Here is an 18845-nt window from a genome sequence, read left to right on the forward strand (position 1 = left end):
GTGAGCTGTTCCACCGTCGACATCTTGCCAGTGTCTGACTCCGCCCCTAACTCTCAGCTAATCCAAAAATGGGCAAAGAGGTGGGGCCTCTTTCTCTCAGAGAGGCCACGCCCTACATTGTACATAACTTTACACTTTAATAAAATGTAAACATGTGAGTTATATAAACAGTTGTCATTAAGAAGGAAAGTAGCTACAGAGACCATAACTGTTTTTGTACCAGGCTGTAAACATGTTTGTTTCTGCTGTAAAGTTGGACATTTTAACATGGGAGTCTACGGGGATTGACTCACTGTTGGAGCTAGTGGTCATTAGTGGAACTGCAGTTTATGGAAGTTCCATTGTTGCTTAATTTTTCAGCCAATGGAGTTGGACGCTTAGCCATGACTTTAACTCTATACCTACACACCCAGACATGACATGATATCATCTGAACTATATCAATAAGATTTTCAGTCACTGTTAAGGAGAGGTGTGATAAATCATGCTAAAGATAAAGTAGTAAGTTTTTGTAACCAAACCAGACCAACAATAAACACCTCATTATTTTTAAGTTTCAGTGCAAAGAAGGTTGTTCTTTATAAAGTGAAGTCATTGCAGTTGCTGCAGCAAAACTGTCAAACTCCTCTACACTCACCCCCTGTACACCTGCTTATTCATGCAATTATCCAATCAGCCAATCATGTGGCAGCAGTTCAGTGCATCAAATCCTGCAGATACAGGTGAGGAGCTTCAGTTCATGTTCATTTTAACATTCCTGGATTTTCTCTAGAGTTTTTACTCAGAATGAAGCCAAAACAAAAAGCACCCGGTGAGCAGCAGCTCTGTGTTGAGAGGTCATGGAAGAATGGACGGACTGGTTGGAGCTGACAGAAAGCCTGAGTCTGAGTGACCGTAAGAACACCTTTGGGATGTGGTAGAACAGGAGATTGGCAGCGTGAATGTGAAGCTGACAAATCTGCAGAAATGATGTGATGCATCACGTCAACATAGAGCAGAGTCTCAGAGGAAAGTTTCTATCATTTGGTGGATCCATGGCACGAAGAACTGAGGCTGTTTGAGAGCAGAAGTAGGAACTAACCCTTTTATATCAGTTCTACATCATTATTTACATAACAAATAGTTAACAGTAGAAGTAGATGACCAGAACATGTCGAGCTTCTACACATGAGTATATATAGTTATGAAGAAAGTACATGAACATAACAATAATGAACATAATAATAATGATAATAGTAATAATAAAATATAATAAAAAATATATATTTTTAGATTAAATAAAAATGTATTATTCTTATTCTTATTATTCTTATTATTCTTATTATTATTCTTATTATTATTGTAGTGGTGGTACAGAGCAAAGCTGATTTGCAGTACTGTGTCTCCCTCTAGTGGCGTGTAATAGACATTGCACTAGCGCGTTACGCTATATTTTCCGTCGCAGGGTGATGACGCAAACTGCGTAAATGAAGCTCGACAAACAACAACAGCATCCTTGTGTAAGTGTCCGAGCAGTGCAGACTTAAAGTGTTCGTGTGTGTTTGAGCTGCAGACATGTCTGTTCTGCGGAGCATCTGTGCTTCAGCCAGAAGACACGTCGTCTCTCCGGGTCTAACGCTGGACCGAGTCTTCACAGGTTAGCTAACCGAATCTCGGCCACTGCTCCTGGGCTTCATGTCTTCATGTCTAAAGCCTAATGCTGTTGCTCTTGTTTTTTTCTACTCATGTTTAAGACCGTAGCTTGTGTTAAATGAGGCTGGAGGTCTCTCATGTCCCTCTGTCTGTCTTCCTCAGGGTCTTCACGAGCAGCTAGCGGAGCGGCGAAGGACAAGCAGCCGCTGAAGAAAGCTAAAACCCCGCAGGGTCGGTTTGACAACCCCGAGGAGAAGAGCAGAGATGTTCTTGAAAGTGAGCATGTTGCAGCAGGAGACTGTGTCTTTGTTTGTTTGGTCTGGTTGTGGCTGTAGAACTTATATAGACAAAATACAATTAATTATTATATATAATTAATTATATTTTGTTAAAACTTAACGTCAGACTAAGACCTCCCAAGGTCTACTTATTAGTATTTACCATAACCTTCAACCACATCTCACAGTTTTTCATTTTCTCAGTTATGTGACAGCATTGAACTTCAAGTTGCTATCAGCGTAGGAAGGCTTTGCCAATGTGGTTGAAATCTCAGGAAGAAGCTAGCAAGTGGACATTGAGTACAGAAATGATTGTGAAGGCTTAGTGTTAGAGTTGAATGCATTAGTTTCAGCTTGGAGCTAATAAACTGGACACTGTGTGTTTTAAAGCCATGGTTCTCAAAGTGGGGTCTGGGGACACCCAGGGGTCCTTGAGGGGTCCAAGAAAAAAGGGGAATGATTTATTTTCACCATATTTCAGAATGTATTTTGGTCCTGGGTTTAAAAAACTTTTTGTAATAAAACAAAAGAGGAAGAAAAGCAAAAATCATATCAGATGAAGGTCTGTGGTCTAATTGGTGTCAGTTGAGAGTCCTTTATGGGGTAAAAGTTTGAGAACCACTGGTTTAAAGAAGGTAAGCCATCTGAACTGAAGCACCATTTTTCAAATTTAATATTTTCCCAGAGTTCCCTGATGACGTGAACCCTGTAACCAAGGAGAAGGGGGGCCCTCGTGGACCGGAACCCACCCGCTATGGAGACTGGGAGAGAAAGGGCCGCTGTGTCGACTTCTAGCTCATTACACGTAAATCTGTTTTGTCACACCTGCATTCTGTAGAGGAAGATGGGTGTTTCTGACTGTGAATGTATCAATATAAACATACATGTTGGACAAAGAAACTAGTTTTACTTGTACATGTCCTGGCTGTTAATATTTTGCATTTTGCTAAACAAAAGCAAACAGAATATCATCAAAAATCTGATGTGAGGTAACTTGATGCCCAAATGGTTAGGGCACACACCACATGGGCTTAAATGCCCTGAGCAAGGAGTCCACAGTTTGACTCCTGGCTGGCTGGACCATTCCTCTTACTCTCTCCCTGCATTTCCTGTCTGTCTCCATTGTCACAAAAAAATAACTTAAAAAATCTGATGTGTGAAGCTCTAAGATATGTTTTGCACATTAATGTTGTTGTGAAAGATCAATAAAAAGAAAAGTGATTCAATGCACAAGTCCTCTATGTTGATTTGTTTATTTTGATCATGTATCAGATAAATCCGTCAGACAGAAAACTGTAGCTCAAAACATCTGTCCATGCAGGCTCACCAAATTCATTGATGAAGTAAAGAAATAAGTTGGGATGAGTAATTTTTGAACAGCAGAATAATGTGAGCCTGTTTTCCCTTTGTGGTAATGGTCAACCTGGAAAACCTTAACAGAAGTCAGGTGAATCCAGTAAGGTGCTTTCAGTTGTACCAACCAGGATGGGTGTTAGCAGCCTGGTGAAGATTACCTATGGTTTGTAATGGATCATATGTGCTTCCTGTTTGTGTTTCCAAAGACAAACAAGCTAAACTGCTATTGAGAGGTTCCACTCCTCAGTAGATTGGTTGTAACAGTTTTTTTTTTGTTTTTTTTTACTGAATTAAATTACTCTGTTATCATCGTCATCATCAACATCATTGAAGTAGCAGGGGCAGCGCTGCTAGTGTCTGATCAATGATAGAAATGGATGTAGTTATTAGTTTTGCCGCTAAAGGGGAGTAAAGCGCCACATCAGATCGCTCCTCCTGCTGAACACTCAATTCAATTGATGGCTGTGTTGCCTTCAAAGCCGTCAGCAAATATAGGAATTGTGACTCTTTCCACTCTAAGAAAGTAAAAATAGAACTGTGAATGTTTGTGTGAATAATCACTTTTGTGTCTTTTAAATGCAGTTACGTCACAAACACACAGTGCATGTCACACACACAGTATATAGAAACAGTAGGTATGTGTTCATATGATCGGAGCAGAACGTCCGGATCTGAGGAGCAGCAAGTGAAGGCAGCACGGTTAGAGGAAGGAGGCTGAGGCGACACGAAGCTGCTACAACAACGGGACTCTATGAGCACAGCTCCGGCTCTGTGTCTGGTCAAGACCCACATATCTGTCCTTTGTCTGGTTGTTTCTGAGGCGGGCTTGTAACGGCTGCCTCAGCTGGTGGACAAACACTCAGAGTGGGCGCTGGGAGAGTCAGTGACCCGGAATGTGAGGTTTTAGGAGAAGGAAGCGGTGGATCATACTGATGCGGAATTTACGAGAAGATCTCGAAGAGGAGAGTCAGGCCTACGTCGTCTTCTATTAGGTTTGTACACATTTAACTAAGAGATGTTTTAAACGAGTTTAATACGTGTTACACAATTTCCATAGTAAAATCACAAAACCAGGGTCATACTACTGCTTCAACTTTCACTTTTGTCTAGGTTTCAGGCTTTGCTGAGTCTCTGACCTGTTTGAGTAGATGTTTTTATTGTGTAGTTTGTAACATCAAAGTAAAATTAGCTTTAACACGCTGTGGTGGGGACTGACCTTACATGGACAGCTCTGTACACCACACACTCTCTCTCCGTGTAGGTCACCTGTGTTTGTTGCCATGGCGACTTCCACTGTCCCGGTGCTTCAGGGTTGGACAAACTGCGTTTGAGCATCAGCTCTGGCTATTGACTGGATTTAAACAACTGTAAATGTACTATGACTAACGCACATGTAGTTTACATATGCAACAGCAGACTGGGAGTGCAAAAAATTCTGGCGGGGATTGGCAAAGACATTTTCCAGTCTGACAACAAGTCAGTTTGTTTCTGCTGGTATTTTCTGGTTACGTGTCAGGGGTGTAAGATTCTCCAAATCCATGGTCTGGTTTATTTTTTGTTTGTTTGTTTTGTTGTCTTGAATGTAAACTGGGGGTTTTCATCTCGGCGTTATTATCCATCTTGAGCTAATTAAATATCAAACTAGCCTAACTTTTCTAACTTTTACCCGTGGATACTACAGCCGTGAATAGTCGCCTGATCATGATTGGACCAAAATAGTCACATGAGACACGCAGTAGGCGCCAACAAAATAGTAATGTGTAATACTTACAAAGTATACAGCTTGGCCTACCTTTAATTAGATTTACATGTGTTATAGTGTTGATTGTGTTATGAAAGAATTGTTTTGTTACATTAGCAACATAATGAGAGCTCAACAGGAGCATCAGGGCAGATTTTTCTGTTTTGTTTTTTGGCGTTATCCTCTTCCGGTAGGGCTGTCTTCTTCTTTGTCTTCTGACTTGTTGCTGCTGTTTGTGGAGTCTGTGTGTGTTGACTAAAGTGGAAATAACCAGTTAGTGTATTTCTCTGGAGATGTTGAAGTGAAGAGCTTAACATATTTAATGGTGACTGCTGTGATCACTGCAGCCATTACTGTGGCTAATGTTTACGATCTGCTGCTGAACCACATGATCGATCAGTCAGTGCAGGCTTGAAAGAGTGGGGTGTTCTGCAGTGGATCATATTCATCATCAGAGAGTCAATCAGTTAATCAATTAGTTCAGTTAATCTCGGGCTCTTTGTTCTGTTGTAGCCTTTTTGATTGACAATTACCTCTTGAGTCTAGCACCACCCTCTCTAGGCCATCACCAAGGAAACGAGGCACACCATCACAATGGAGGATAGTCTGAGAGCTCCTCCAAAACCTGAAAATAATGCGATATGTGGTGATCCTGTGTTTACTGGGACATTATTGTGATGTTCTGCAGTACACAATGTTCATCCCTGTATAAATGAACTCATGTAAGGCTACTTCATTTGTTAAGTCACAATCACTGTAAAGTTGCATCTGACAAGAGAAATTAGATATTTGACTGTTTAACCTTCAGTATCTTGTCAGTTTGGTGACATCACACACTCCAAATGCATCAGTTTCCTCTTGTTGCAGTGTGCTGTGGGTGGTGTGTTGAGGTGCCTAATAGAGATGTAAAGCAGAGTGAAGGGGAAGCAGAACAAAGCACACTGCAGCCTGCTTTGTTACACACTGAAGACAGCAGTGTCAGTCCATACTGAAGGCAGAGCTCAGGGTGTTCAAACCTTTCGGTCTGTTTTGACACACACTCAGCTGTGTGACATGTCGTCAACCTCCTCTAAAGTCAGAGTGTTTCTGACTGACCGCCAAAAGTCTAAAAACATCTTCTCAGTTGAGTATAGTCACGATCACTTTGATAAGTTGGTAATAATGACATTCACACTGGTTGTTAAAATTTCTAAAGTTGTTTTTCAGTGAAACTCCATAATTAAAATGGTATGTTTATAACTGTTTATATAGAATACAGAGTTCAAGTACTGTGTGGAGAGATCTGTACCAGGAGAGAAAATGTATCAAATAGGAAAATGTATCAATACTGAAACTCCAGTATCTATGTATTATATATATATATATTGTGTCAAATTATTTTATTTCACACAGTTTGACCGCCATGTTTGCACTCTGTTGGACAGCCTGAGCCAGCTGCTTCTCTACAAGCAGTGACAGTGCACAGTGGTGCGTGAGCAGTCCACATGATGTGTCCAGGGCTCTGAGCTGACCCACCGGACAGACGCTGTTCTGTCTCGTTGGTGCGGTGAACACAGGCAGGTCTGAGCATGCAGTCTTAATGAGATCAGTCAGGTGAGGAGCATCGTATCATTACACTGCCTGGACCCACCTGCATGCTTATCAGGCCCGCTGCTTAGTGATCCCACAACACAAGGAGAGACCTTCCCCTTCACTATGCAACTGAAGATGCGTATGTGCCACTTAGATATGTGTGAAGAAGAGATTGCATCATTGATTTAATTTTTCAGTATTTCTGTGTGTCACTTGAATTCCTAGTAATTAAAGTGCTAATTGTAGCTTTAAACATTTTGTCTGTTTGTGCTACACTCGTTCATATTGTTTTAACAGTCGATGAAATGATATGTTTAGTGTTGCTCGTGGGGATGAATCCACAGAGAATCACCATCAACTCTTCTACATAGTTTTACAGTACAGCCTGACTGAAACTGAAAGACAACACTGATATCTATATTTTTTTGTTTCTTTATGCAAACACTGATACAGGTACTTACTACGCAGCATGTTTTACAGTGGAAAACGCCACTGCTCTCTGGTGGATGAACTCTGTAACACTCTTTCTCATATCTCTATTGACATTTACTGTTACTGATCGGCCACATTGTACACTGATACCATAACATGAAGTTGTTTTTACATCACATTTACTGTTTGGTTCAGCAAACAACAGTGGAGCAGTGTTGAAGCTAAAGTGACAGATATTTCCCTCAGGAGCTGGTAGAGACCAAAAACAGAGCTAAAAGAGAGGAGGTACTGAGCTTAGATTCATCAGGTGGACACAAACTCTTCTCCAACTGAATCATCATGTTGCTCTGTGCTGAAGAGGTCAAAGGATCAGGCTTCAGGTCATTTTCTTGAGTTAAGTTTCTGGCATGGGCCCGGTTCAGGGTTTGATTATATTTAAAGCTTTCTCTTCATTATTTAATATGAATCTTTCAGGTTTTTTTTACTAATTATTTAGCCTATAAAATGCTAGATATTTGCAAAAAAAAATCCTAGAGCTGTTTTAAAAATCATTTAAACATGAAATCATTTATTTGAATTGTTGGAATTAAATCATTGAGTCCTGGGTCAGGTTTGGGTCTCCAATTCACAGTTTTTGTCGTTGAGTCAGGTTGCTCTTAAAGACATGGGTATGGGTTTTAGACCTGTGAAGAATTCTGTTGAGAACTGTTTGCTGTAAGAAACAGGAAACCTTATACAATGAAAATATGTCAGATGTTGTGTTTTCAGCTGATTCTGCTGCCCCCAAGTGGCCAAAAAATGAATTAATGCAGCTTTAAGGTTACTTTATGTAGAATTTCTTAATTAAAATTTAACATATAATTGTTGCGATAAGAACTTTTTGATTTTAGAAATAAGACAATCACTATGAAAATGTTTTCGGTGTCTGTTGCTTTAGGTCAGAAATGTTCACAGTGTTCTTTTCCTCCTCAGAGTGTCTGTCATTGTGTTACTGTATGTCTTCATGTACTGTCCGTCTTTCCTGTGTCATTACAGGGCTCCTGTGATCCTAAACCCATCAACATGGAGTTTGTAGTTAAGAAGATACTGGGCAGAAAACTCACAGCTCCTCCAAGGTACATGAATTAAGCCAGAAGAATCAAATAATCCGCAGCATGTTTTACAGTGTAAAACTCAGCTCGTCACTGCTGAATCATGAAGATTTCATGATTCAAAACAGGACATCTTAACCTTTTATTAGAAAACAAAGTCTCAATGTATAACACTGAAAGTTGTTGTATTCCTTTAGTTGACAGGCCCCTCCTACATTTCCTCTGTCCAATGGAAGCCAAAGGATGCAGCCAGAGATGGAAGATGCACCTCCCAGAGTTTAAGCACAGCAGAAGATGCTCAAGTCTGACGTCAAAAGACAGTGAAAGAGGCAAAACAGAAACAGAGAGAGACAGAGGACGGTCACACAAAAGTGTTTCTCTGGCGTCCACCTCCAGGTTTATGACAGACAGACAGTATGTGATGAGGAAGCCTTTGTTCTCTGCAGAACAGCATACATCCATCTTAAAGAAGACACAGGAGCACACACAGAAGGTGAGCAGGACAGAGGATATTTATTAGAATTCTAGAGGAAATCATGCTGCAAGTTTCAAATTCTAGTAACTACAGATCACATTTTACACATGTGCTTAATTATGTCAATGTAAATGTGATTTTACTTGTTGGTCTCGCGTATGATTCCCAGTCCCAGACAATCTGACAAACTGGGACCTAATAATGTTTCTATAACCCTTCCAACACTGGTCTGAACTCAGTGTCGTTGCATTAATTAATTAAGACTGAAATATCTAATGTACACTTTTATAATTTCTATTTATATAAAAGAGGAAAACTGTTACAATAACCACCTGTGGCAGAATATAAGAACCGCTGACAGAAACATCGGAATGAGAATGAAATGAAATGAAATGAAGCTCAGCGCTAACCTCAGGTTAAGGCTCCAGTCTGCTGCTACACTCTCATGACGTACTCTACGTACTGCAACACATGTCCAACACAAGCGTTTAATCATGGTGCTGTAGCCGTCAGTGTCATGATACTGTGAGAAAAGTCATGAGATAATGGGAAGAAGTAATAAAACAGGCAGTGAGATTCTCTAATAATTTATGATGCTGATGAGAAAATGTTTTAGTGGATTCACTGTGAGAAGAGTCATCCTCACACTCTCCATGGTCACTAATTAATTCATTTCGAAAGCAAAGTCAGTTTTAAAGTCCATCAGTGATGCCGCCTGAAAGAGAAGTGAGGACACTCTTTCATCCTCAGCAGTGACTGCTCTCCCTCTGTGGAGTTGTAACGAGGGCTGGGTATCCAACCTCAGTACTTTTATGGACCGACTGAATTAGTTTGATGCTATCAAGGATTAAAAAGTGTCCTAGTAAAGGAGTAAATCTCATCAGCATCAGTGAGCCAATCAGCATGCAGCATGCTTGGACCAAGATCTAAGATCTGGTGATTGGCTGTTTATCTACACCAGGGGTTTCCAACTAAATTTTTCCAAGAAACCAGAAATATGTTGCCATGGATACAGTGAGTTAAACTGTGGCTTCATGTGTATTTACATGTTGGAAAATGAAGTGAATGATGTATTTTAACTTCCCGTTTAACTTTCTGTTTCCTGTCACTGATCACTGACTGAGGAGTTTCTTCTTCTCTGGTTTCTCAGCAGATTCATGAAGGTTTATTTGCAGTGGTGTTGTCATGTCTGTGTGTTCAGTTCTGACTGAATCATGACTCAGATTTTTGTCTGATGTTTCAGATGTTTTTGGATATTGATATTTAAGGACTTGTTAAATGATCTTATTGATCTGGTTTGGTTTGGAGTGTTTTGATATGATATGTGAATAAATGTAATATCTATGTAAGTTTCTGTCAGAGTAAAAAAGGTTGCAGACCCCTGATTTACATGAATACGTTTGAGTGTGTAAAGAGATTTGTACTGTAATGTGTATTGTAATTTTCTTTTTAAGACTCAGTATCAAAGTGAAGGTATCAGTATCAGGACTGATATCGAAAGTGTTGGAGTGATACCCAGCTCTATCTGTAACCCTTCTGTTACAGCACCTGACACCTTTACTTTATCAGACAGATAAATCCAGCACTGTTACAGTGTCAGTGTTTAATTCTGTCAGTATTCTGCCTTGTAGGAGGAACTCTCAGGTGTTAACAGAAGAGAACAAACTGATATGAACTTCTCGACCAGACCAGGAGAAGAGCTGACCCCAGAGAGCTTCAGCCGTTCTCTCAGAGATGTCTCACCTCCCTCAGCCTCCAGCGAAGACCTCGGCTCACCCTTGGGTGTCTCAGACCTCAGGCTTTACCACAAAATATCCACTTCTGGATCACCTTTCTCTGCCAGCAGATCAGCTCAGCGGAGCCTCTTCAGCTCCATCCTGGAAGTCCAGAGACTAAACCCTCCTCAGAGACCACGACTGACCTCCACTGTCCTGAATCCTACCTACAGCCCTCGCTCAGGGTACTCGAGGCCAGGCCAGATGGAGGGGAGAGGTAGGGGAGAGACCAGACAATGGTCTTCTGGAGGACACTCAAAAGGAGACTCCATGTCTCCCTATCAGGCAGACTACTGGGCCTGTGCCATCCCTAAAACCTTGCCTCCATCTCCAGACAGGCATTCTGCAGGCTGGGACCCTAACAGGGAGTACCAGGCCTTGCTGGACTACACCTACCCCCTAAGACCAGGACAGGTGGTCAGTGAGTGGGACAGCTCTGAGCTCCAGGGAGACTCTGAGCTCCAGGGAGACTCTCTCCTGCAAACAGACCTGCAGGACTCAGGGATTGAACTGGACCAGCTTTGTAGCTCTACCAGCCTGTCAGGTTTGGACTTTTCTGTGAACGGTACAGGGCAGACCAGAGACAGAAGTCCTCTCTGTGCTGGTGATAGGTCACCTGACCCGCCAGGGTTCACCAGATCCTCAGATGGTCTGCCCTCCAGTACCCCGCTCTCTCTACCAGACCCTGTGGGTTTGTCCTTGAACAGTTTGGATTGCAGTCCGGACAGAGGTGGACTGGATCCTCACATGAGTGGTGATGATCACCGTCATCAGCACCGTGCACCATCCTCCTCCACCTCCACCTGTCTCTTTCCTCGGCCCAGGCGTGTGTGTGGGGAGGTGGACGAAGAGTTCAGGCCTCTTCCAGAGCAGCTGGAGGAGCTGCAGCTGCTGTCCAGACAGGTCAGTGCACCGGACACTCATAGACCACACTGGTGCTTTTGCATTCTGAAACCTATTCACTACAAATCACTCACAATATTGTATGAAACCCAATTACTACTAATCACTCATATGTATTATTACTGATCATTTTCCAATGAGAATGTTTTTAGATTGAATTAGGGCTGAATAATGAATCGAAATATAATTGAAATCATGATATGGTTAAGTGCAATATCCAAATCACAGGAACTGCAATTTTTTGGTAAAGATGAAATGTGTCACAACTTATAAATGAAGCGTTGTGGTGGCACAGAGATGCCCCGGCCTACAAATCATATTGTCCAGACATTAAGGAACATGATTGTTTGGTACAAGCGCCAACAAAATTCACATCATTGTCATTTTTATATTTATTTTTCAGTGAAAATGATATGCAAAAATTTGTGTTCCCATGATAACACCATTGTGGTAATATGATTTTTGTTGCGTATTGTTCAACCCTAGATTGAATTCATTTCACCTGCTGAGAAATTGGTGAAAGCAGCCATTTCTGCACAGTGAACAGTTCATTGCCTTCAATTACATCCTGTTATTGCAGTAACGAGAAGGCACTGCAGGCAAATAGTGCATATTATGTGTAAACGTTCATGTGAATTAAACTTAGGGCCAAAATGTATTATCTTGATACAGTCCAGCTAAAATGTTGCGATATTCAATATTATCTAAGAGGGGTTTATGACATAATTATATTATTGTATTTTATGTTTCAGATATAAGCAATGCTGCCACTAAACAGCAGTTCAAAGTTTTATTTGTCACATGCCAAGGTTCAATGTAGAGTAAACAAAGCAGTGCAAATTGCAAAAAAAAATTATAATGCTAAATATTGCATATGGTGGGAAATAAAAAAAACCTTTGACCACAAAATTTTAATCAGTTCATCTTTGAGTCCAAGTGAAGGTTTGTGCCAAATCTAAACAAATTCCCTAAAGGTGGTCCTGAGATATTTCACATTCAAGAGGCCAAAACACACGGTGACCTTGACCTTTGACCCAGTTCGTCCTTGAGTCCAAGTGAATGTAGGTATTAAAACTAGCCTCACATCCCACAACAAGGAAACTGCGTCATCATCATCATCATCATCATCATCATTACATAGAATAAAACACATAACCGTTTCCAACATTTCCAAACCTGTTGAGGATTACATCTAAGAGAGTAACAGGAAAGACTCTGAAACCTTCATGGTGTCAGTTAAAGATTTCAAAACTCACTGTTTCAAAGATCTGGGTCATGTTTGGATTAAAGAAACAGCGTCTGCAGAGGAAACATTCAGCAGGAGCAGCACAGATCAACAGACAGCTCTTAAACAGAAGACCACTGCACCAAGGTCAAAGATGATGGAGGGACACACAGACAAATGGATCAGTGTTTTTCAGCTTCTTTGTTCTCTACAGCTAAATACTGAAAGTATGTGGTCCCTCTGTGTAGGTGAGGGAGGTGACAGCCAAGCTGAGGCGGCCCGTCACAGCCAGCTGGGAGTCTCTGGAGCCCAGAGCCACCTCCATCCTCTCCTCCATCACCCTGCCTGAGAAACAGGAGGCCGAAGACGAGGAGGGAAGCAGTCAAGACGCAGCTGAGGGAAAAGATGAGATGGACAGAGAGGAGAGGAGCACTGTTCGAACAGGTATCTAGTTTTTATTTATTTTTTATTTTTTATTTTTTTATTTGTCCGGCTTCTGAGATATCTGTCTGTGAAACTTTTGTCTTTACAGAATAAAATTTAGTTGTGGTGCGCACTGAAAAATTACATCTCAAAACTTCCATCCATCAGCAGCTGGTCATAGGGGCTCTGAGGCAGTGAGGAGGACCTCTGGAGCCTTGGTGGAGCCTGTTGGAGGGGGACTGAGTCGGTCCAGTCTCAGGGAGGCGGAGGCTTTGGTGGAGCAGCTGCGTGGCCTCACCCTGCCTGGCAGCCAGGAAGACAGACAGCAAAGTGACTCTCTGATGAAGCACATCCAGGTAGAGACCTGATCTGTGCAGTGGGACGCTGTCGTCATAGTGACACACAGTGTTCTGCTGGGTTTTAATTTGAATGCACGTTGTGATGTGACCACTAGATGTTGTGGATGTTTCAGGTCTTCTGTTCACATCTGGAGCAGCTGATCCAGCAGCTGTACACAGTGTCAGAGAAGATGGAGGTGCTGGCTGCACCCACTGCAGACATCGAGAGTGTGAAGTCGTCTCTGGCTGAGTATCAGGTAAGAACTGAGCCTCAACGCCCTCTTATCCTCCAGACTGATACAGACTGATACAGACTGATACAGACTGATGCAGAATAATCCAGACTGATGCAGAATAATCCAGACTGATGCAGAATAATCCAGACTGATGCAGAATAATCCAGACTGATGCAGACTGATACAGAATAATCCAGAATAATCCAGACTGATACAAAAATAAAAATGAAATGTTGGAACTCGAACGACTTGCTTGAACTTCACATTTTATTGTCTCTAATCTCATCAAAGTAGTTCACCTGGTGGCCCAGGGTTAGGGTTACAGTAAACTAAGCTAATCAATAACAATGGAGGGTTAGGGCAGTGGGCCGTGCTGATCAGATAATCAGGACACTGAAGCCTCTGAGAATCAGTGTGTGGAAGTGCTCTTGGTTCTACACTGTAGATGGTAAAAGTTGAGGATGTTTGTGGCCTGACTCCACAACCACAACTAATCTGAGGTGTCACCTGCTGCTGCAGTACAGGTGAGTTCAGTTAATACGAGTTCTTGTTTATTAGATATGAAGATTAAAATATATGAAAATATTCAAACAATTCTCCCTTTTGATGCCTAAACAAAAAAAACAGAAAAACTAAGTCTGTTATCCAGACTGAATGAAATCAATGAATGAACAGATTCACTGTGGTGCAGTGATGTGGGTCAACAGCCTTAATCCGCCCTGAAACAAAACCAGGTGTTGTTTTTGAAATTCAGTGACAGGTAATCAATCACACAAATAATCTCCTTTCCTAACCACTTCTCCTCGACCTCGATGGAAAACGTTGAGGTCAGATGATGTGAAGGAGAATTCAAAAGACAAGGGAATCTGACTGCACTTACACTAGGCTTTTTTCTTTCTTTTTTCCAAACCAACTTTTTTTACAAAACACAAAAACAAAGAAAAATAGGGTTGAAATGTTGAAATAAGATAACATGAAAGAGAAAGTTGAGCAAAATAATACTTAAGTACGTGTTACTTAATACAAGTTTTTATACATAATGAAGGGGAGTGAAACAACATTTATAGTATAAAGTTAACTTTATAATTTACTAGAGATTCAAATGCTTTTTCCTCATGATGACTCCTGACTGGATTTGAAAGAAAAGAAATCAATATTTATGGATTTGGAGCTCAGCCAAAGAATTGTGGGACAGCATTTCTCCTTTCCTTTCCTAAAGGAAGGTCCAGTGTTTCCTCTGCTAAAGGAGATAAAATAGGAAGCACTGAAGCTCCTTTACTCCTCATGTAGAGAAGTGGAGCAGCTGTGATCATGGTGCTGCTCAGAGACTTCAGCTCATTTATCTCAGTTTCAACCTTCATAAGAAAAAAAAGACTTTTCAACCACAGCCCAAGAGTCTCACATGTCTGGCTGTAGACTCGGAGCATCAGCACTAATGATGACGCACTATCAAGAAGGGAAAACGGAGAAAACACTAGTGGAGATGGTGTAACTAGAGAAAGAAAATCTTACTGTGTGTGACAGATCAGCATACCCAGCCCCACTTTATAACTTCATACACTCAGTGGTTACTCACTTGATGCACGCTGTGTGACGCTGACATCATGTGACGGTCTTGTTGTCAGAGTTTTCAGAGAGCGGTGAGCAGCCATCAGCCCCTGACCTCCTGTGTCCTGCACAGCGGACATCTTCTGCTCAGCTGCATCAACACCACGTCTCCACGTCAGTCCGACACATCAGCACAACATCATCACCCACAACTCAAATCAAAAGCAGCACGTTCATCTCATCATTCTTCCTCTGAAGTCTGTTTGTTTTCTCTCTCCTGGTGTCTAGTTTTAAGAGACACCCTGCAGCTGATCGAGAGGCAGTCTGGAGCTCTGCACACCTACACCGAACACCTGTTCTCCTCCATCCTGTCGGCCATGGACAGCCTGACCCAGCCCAGTCTGCCCAGTCCGGTCCAGCAGAGCAGAGGGGAGGAGCCGCGCCCTGTTGGGCTGCAGGGGTCCACTTTGTGAACAGACTTCAGGACACGTCTGTGATTTATTTCACTTATTTTTGGCCTTTGATTGCTTACTTATTAAAACCAATTCTGGTCTTTGATACAACAATCTTATTTAGGGATTCTCAAAAAGCACAAGTGACTTTTTTTCTACACGTTAGCATGTTGGCTATGAACGATAACATGCTGCGGAGCAAGATGTCCAAAGATGTTCATGAAGGAAACAGGGGTGTGATGTCTAAAGTGAACTGATCACATTGACTAATACAGGAAGAACTGTCTGAAGAATTACATGTTTTTATCATAATATTGCACTATTTTTTCTACTCATACTCACTGTCACTGTTGTATTTTACAAGACTTAACCCTCCTCTGATCACTTGAAGTGCCTCTGTAGCCACAATACTAGAAACACGACAGACACAATGAAGGATGGTCAGAGTACTACACTGTGTCTGCTGTTACTGCTGCACAGGAAGAACAAACAGCAGCTAAACCCTCTCTAAGTCTGACTGTGAGCAATTCAGTCAATGTACCAGCAATTTAAAAACGCTTTTCTAAATGGACTCACTGAATTTGAATTTAAAAAACTCAGTAATAATACAAAGGTCATTGAACCTTAAGGAGAAGAGTTAAAGGTGTTTTGTAGAACTCTTTTTATTTCAAGGAAATGTGAACTTGGACTCGGAACAGTTAGTGTGTTGGTCCAGCCCAGTTCTGCAGATCATACAGAGAGAGATGATGCAGCTTTTTACATGATGCAATAATCCCTCATTTCTCCTTTTAAAGACAGAGCTCTGACATACAGCCACCAGCTGAGGCTGTGATGGTGGTGGAGATGGTTGTTGCTCCAGCTCCAGCTGCTGCTGTGGTTCAATCCGATGCCGATTTGAACCTGTGGTGCTTCTATCAGATATGACAGATGACAGATGTTACCACCATGAGTTGAAGAATACAGTAGCTTCAATATGATGGTCATCCAGCACAGCCACACCAATCCCTTAAACTACCTGTACACATAAAATACAGTGGCAAGCAAGAAACACACAACACAGCATCAGTCAGTGTTGCCCACAGTGTGTCATACAAGCAGTGGTATCGCAAAATTCAACCAGAAATTCAGTGTCCCAGTCAACCCAACACCAGAGTCAGTCTCTCAGCCAGAGTCAAGTTTCCTGCTCAGTCAGAGGTTTCTTGGTCTCTGTGAAGTGTGTCAGAGAAACTCTCTCTCAATGTTAAACTAAGAAACTATAAACTAATGTGTCACAGCCAGAATCGTAACAGAGCATCACTCCATGACTGTAGTCATAATCACAGCTACAGTCTGTCAGACATCTGATACCTGTTACTATATATAGCCTTTCTCTGTGGATCGGGGGGGGGGGGGTGCAAAAGATATTGAGAGGTAACATAAAATATTAACACAAACACAGACGTGACCTTCCGGGGCTCTGTAGGAAGTAGGAAGTTATCTCAAGGCATTTTCCAAATAGAACAGGTCTAGACCTTCACTTTATAATATTATTTACAGACCCAACAATTCCCACCAAGAGCTGCACCAGGCGACAGTGGCAAGGAAAGACTTCCTTTTAAGAGGCAGAAACCTCGAGCAGAACTGGACTCAGGGTGGGCGGAGCCATCTGCCTCCACCGGTTGGGTTCATAAATGATGCATCATTTATGAATAAAGTGAACCAATATCTAATAGCTGTTTTGAAGAAGGTCAATTACTGGCACAATAGTGAGATAGTTGCATCGTGAACCGCTCTGTGTCCGGCCTTCACTCCATTCTGACCTGTGATCAGCTGGTGGACAGTCAGACACCATGTACTGTACTGTGGGACATTGCTACTTGCACTATGATCTGAGTTTCTTACAGGGTCTCACGGCTTTAACAGGACAGCTGGGTCCAACCTACACACACAGCCTTAAAACATTTTTGATGTCACTCACTGTTGTGTGTTAACGAGTATGGTAAAGGGTCAGTTCACCCAAATTACACAAGAAGACATTTTCTCTGTTCTCTCCAGTCAGATAGTTGTAGTTTTGTGTGTCTCCTTCCACAATCTGTGAATTACTTCTGTCGCTAGCTTTCATTGGACCTTCTTTCTTCCTCAGATACACTATCATCCTCAGAGACACAGACATGGTCATTTTGTCATTTGGGTGAACTTATCCTCTTAAAAAGCTCAAACCTTTCACTATACTGTCACTCAATTAAAGTCACTGAATAAACCTGGATGTGGTTTTAGTCTCTGTGTTAACATCATTCAATCAGGTCCGACTCGTCTATGATTCAAAGGCTCCGGCATAGACTTTATTTTGGGCTAATGAGGGAAATAGCTGCTGCCTGATGCCGGTGGTGTTGGGGATGGAGGATACTGTCATGGAGCGGAGGCAGATACAGGACCAGTTCCTGGGAGTGTGGAAAGTGCACAAGGTTGATTCCTGCATTCATGTACCAAGAAGAGAGGGATGCATGGAGCTAACCAGGAAGTTCTGAATGACACTCAACCCACATGTACACCATCCTGCAGACACAAGAGCTCAGAGCTACAAACGGAGTATTTCCTCGGCTAAAATTCAGACTTCTTCTCATAGCTTTGTTCTGCATTTCATTTCTGAGCTGCTCGCTGACTCCAGTTCAGTCCGAGCTCTCAGGCCATCAGGTGGTGGTTTTCTGTCTTTGTTTAACCCCCCCCCCACATCTTTTCTAGCTCCTCCTTCAGCCCTTGGCATTTTATAGCTTCTCGTGTTCCTTCTTCCTGATGTTGCTGTCGCTAGGGATTGCTACATCTTTCACCACTGGCTTCTTCTGCTGTTTGTCGATCAACACCATGTGCGGTTGGTTATCCGTCACCAGTTTGTAGGTCTGGATCTGGAAGTCCCACAGGATCTTAGCTCGGTCATTCTCAACCACCTTAGGAGGTGTCTTCCTGATGTGTTCCTGGTTCTTAGTTGTTTTGTCCTGGACAGTGGCTCAGACACTCACCATATGTATATATATGTATGTATGTATGCATATGTGTGTGTGTGTGTGTGTGTGTGTGTGTGTGTGTATGTGTGTGTGTGTGTGTGTGTGTGTGTGTGTGTGTATGCATATGTGTGTGTGTGTGTGTGTATGTGTGTGTAGCTGCAGCCACTCTGGAGTTGATGTTGTTTAAACATGTCTGTGTTGTCTTGTTCACTGTTTATATATTGTCAGTCATTTTGTTCACTGTCTGAGTTTGTGCTCTTGTGTCTGGTTCATTCTGGCAGAGCTGCAGTGACGGAGGATGGACCGGCTCTGTGGAGCTGGATCTTAGATCCTCAGCACTGAGCTTCACTCTCCGTTGCTGCTGTTGCAGTTTGTGCTGGTTGCCAA

The 18845-nt window shown here is 42.1% G+C and overlaps 2 protein-coding genes across 5 annotated transcripts; both read left to right on the forward strand.

Moving 5' to 3' along the window:
* Nucleotides 1-1455: 1455 nt before the first annotated feature.
* Nucleotides 1456-3136, forward strand: sdhaf4 (succinate dehydrogenase complex assembly factor 4). The gene is made up of 3 exons (XM_056395667.1): nucleotides 1456-1636; nucleotides 1795-1908; nucleotides 2596-3136. The coding sequence occupies exons 1-3, from the start codon at nucleotides 1555-1557 to the stop codon at nucleotides 2703-2705; spliced, it is 306 nt and encodes a 101-aa protein (XP_056251642.1). The 5' UTR covers nucleotides 1456-1554; the 3' UTR covers nucleotides 2706-3136.
* An 855-nt stretch (nucleotides 3137-3991) lies between these two features.
* Nucleotides 3992-17717, forward strand: cep68 (centrosomal protein 68). 4 transcript variants are annotated; one of them, XM_056396208.1, is made up of 10 exons: nucleotides 3992-4258; nucleotides 6400-6600; nucleotides 8047-8126; nucleotides 8300-8595; nucleotides 10209-11255; nucleotides 12729-12924; nucleotides 13072-13259; nucleotides 13376-13498; nucleotides 15103-15199; nucleotides 15314-17717. In XM_056396208.1, the coding sequence occupies exons 4-10, from the start codon at nucleotides 8332-8334 to the stop codon at nucleotides 15496-15498; spliced, it is 2100 nt and encodes a 699-aa protein (XP_056252183.1). In that variant the 5' UTR covers nucleotides 3992-4258; nucleotides 6400-6600; nucleotides 8047-8126; nucleotides 8300-8331; the 3' UTR covers nucleotides 15499-17717. The 4 variants fall into 4 exon arrangements, with proteins under 4 accessions (XP_056252183.1, XP_056252182.1, XP_056252185.1 ...); XM_056396207.1 differs by lacking the exon at nucleotides 6400-6600; XM_056396210.1 differs by lacking the exon at nucleotides 6400-6600 and having other exon boundaries at nucleotides 13075-13259.
* Nucleotides 17718-18845: the final 1128 nt, after the last annotated feature.

This window comes from Seriola aureovittata, chromosome 14 (genome assembly GCF_021018895.1).
Source record: "Seriola aureovittata isolate HTS-2021-v1 ecotype China chromosome 14, ASM2101889v1, whole genome shotgun sequence".
Taxonomy (NCBI): Eukaryota; Metazoa; Chordata; class Actinopteri; order Carangiformes; family Carangidae; genus Seriola; species Seriola aureovittata.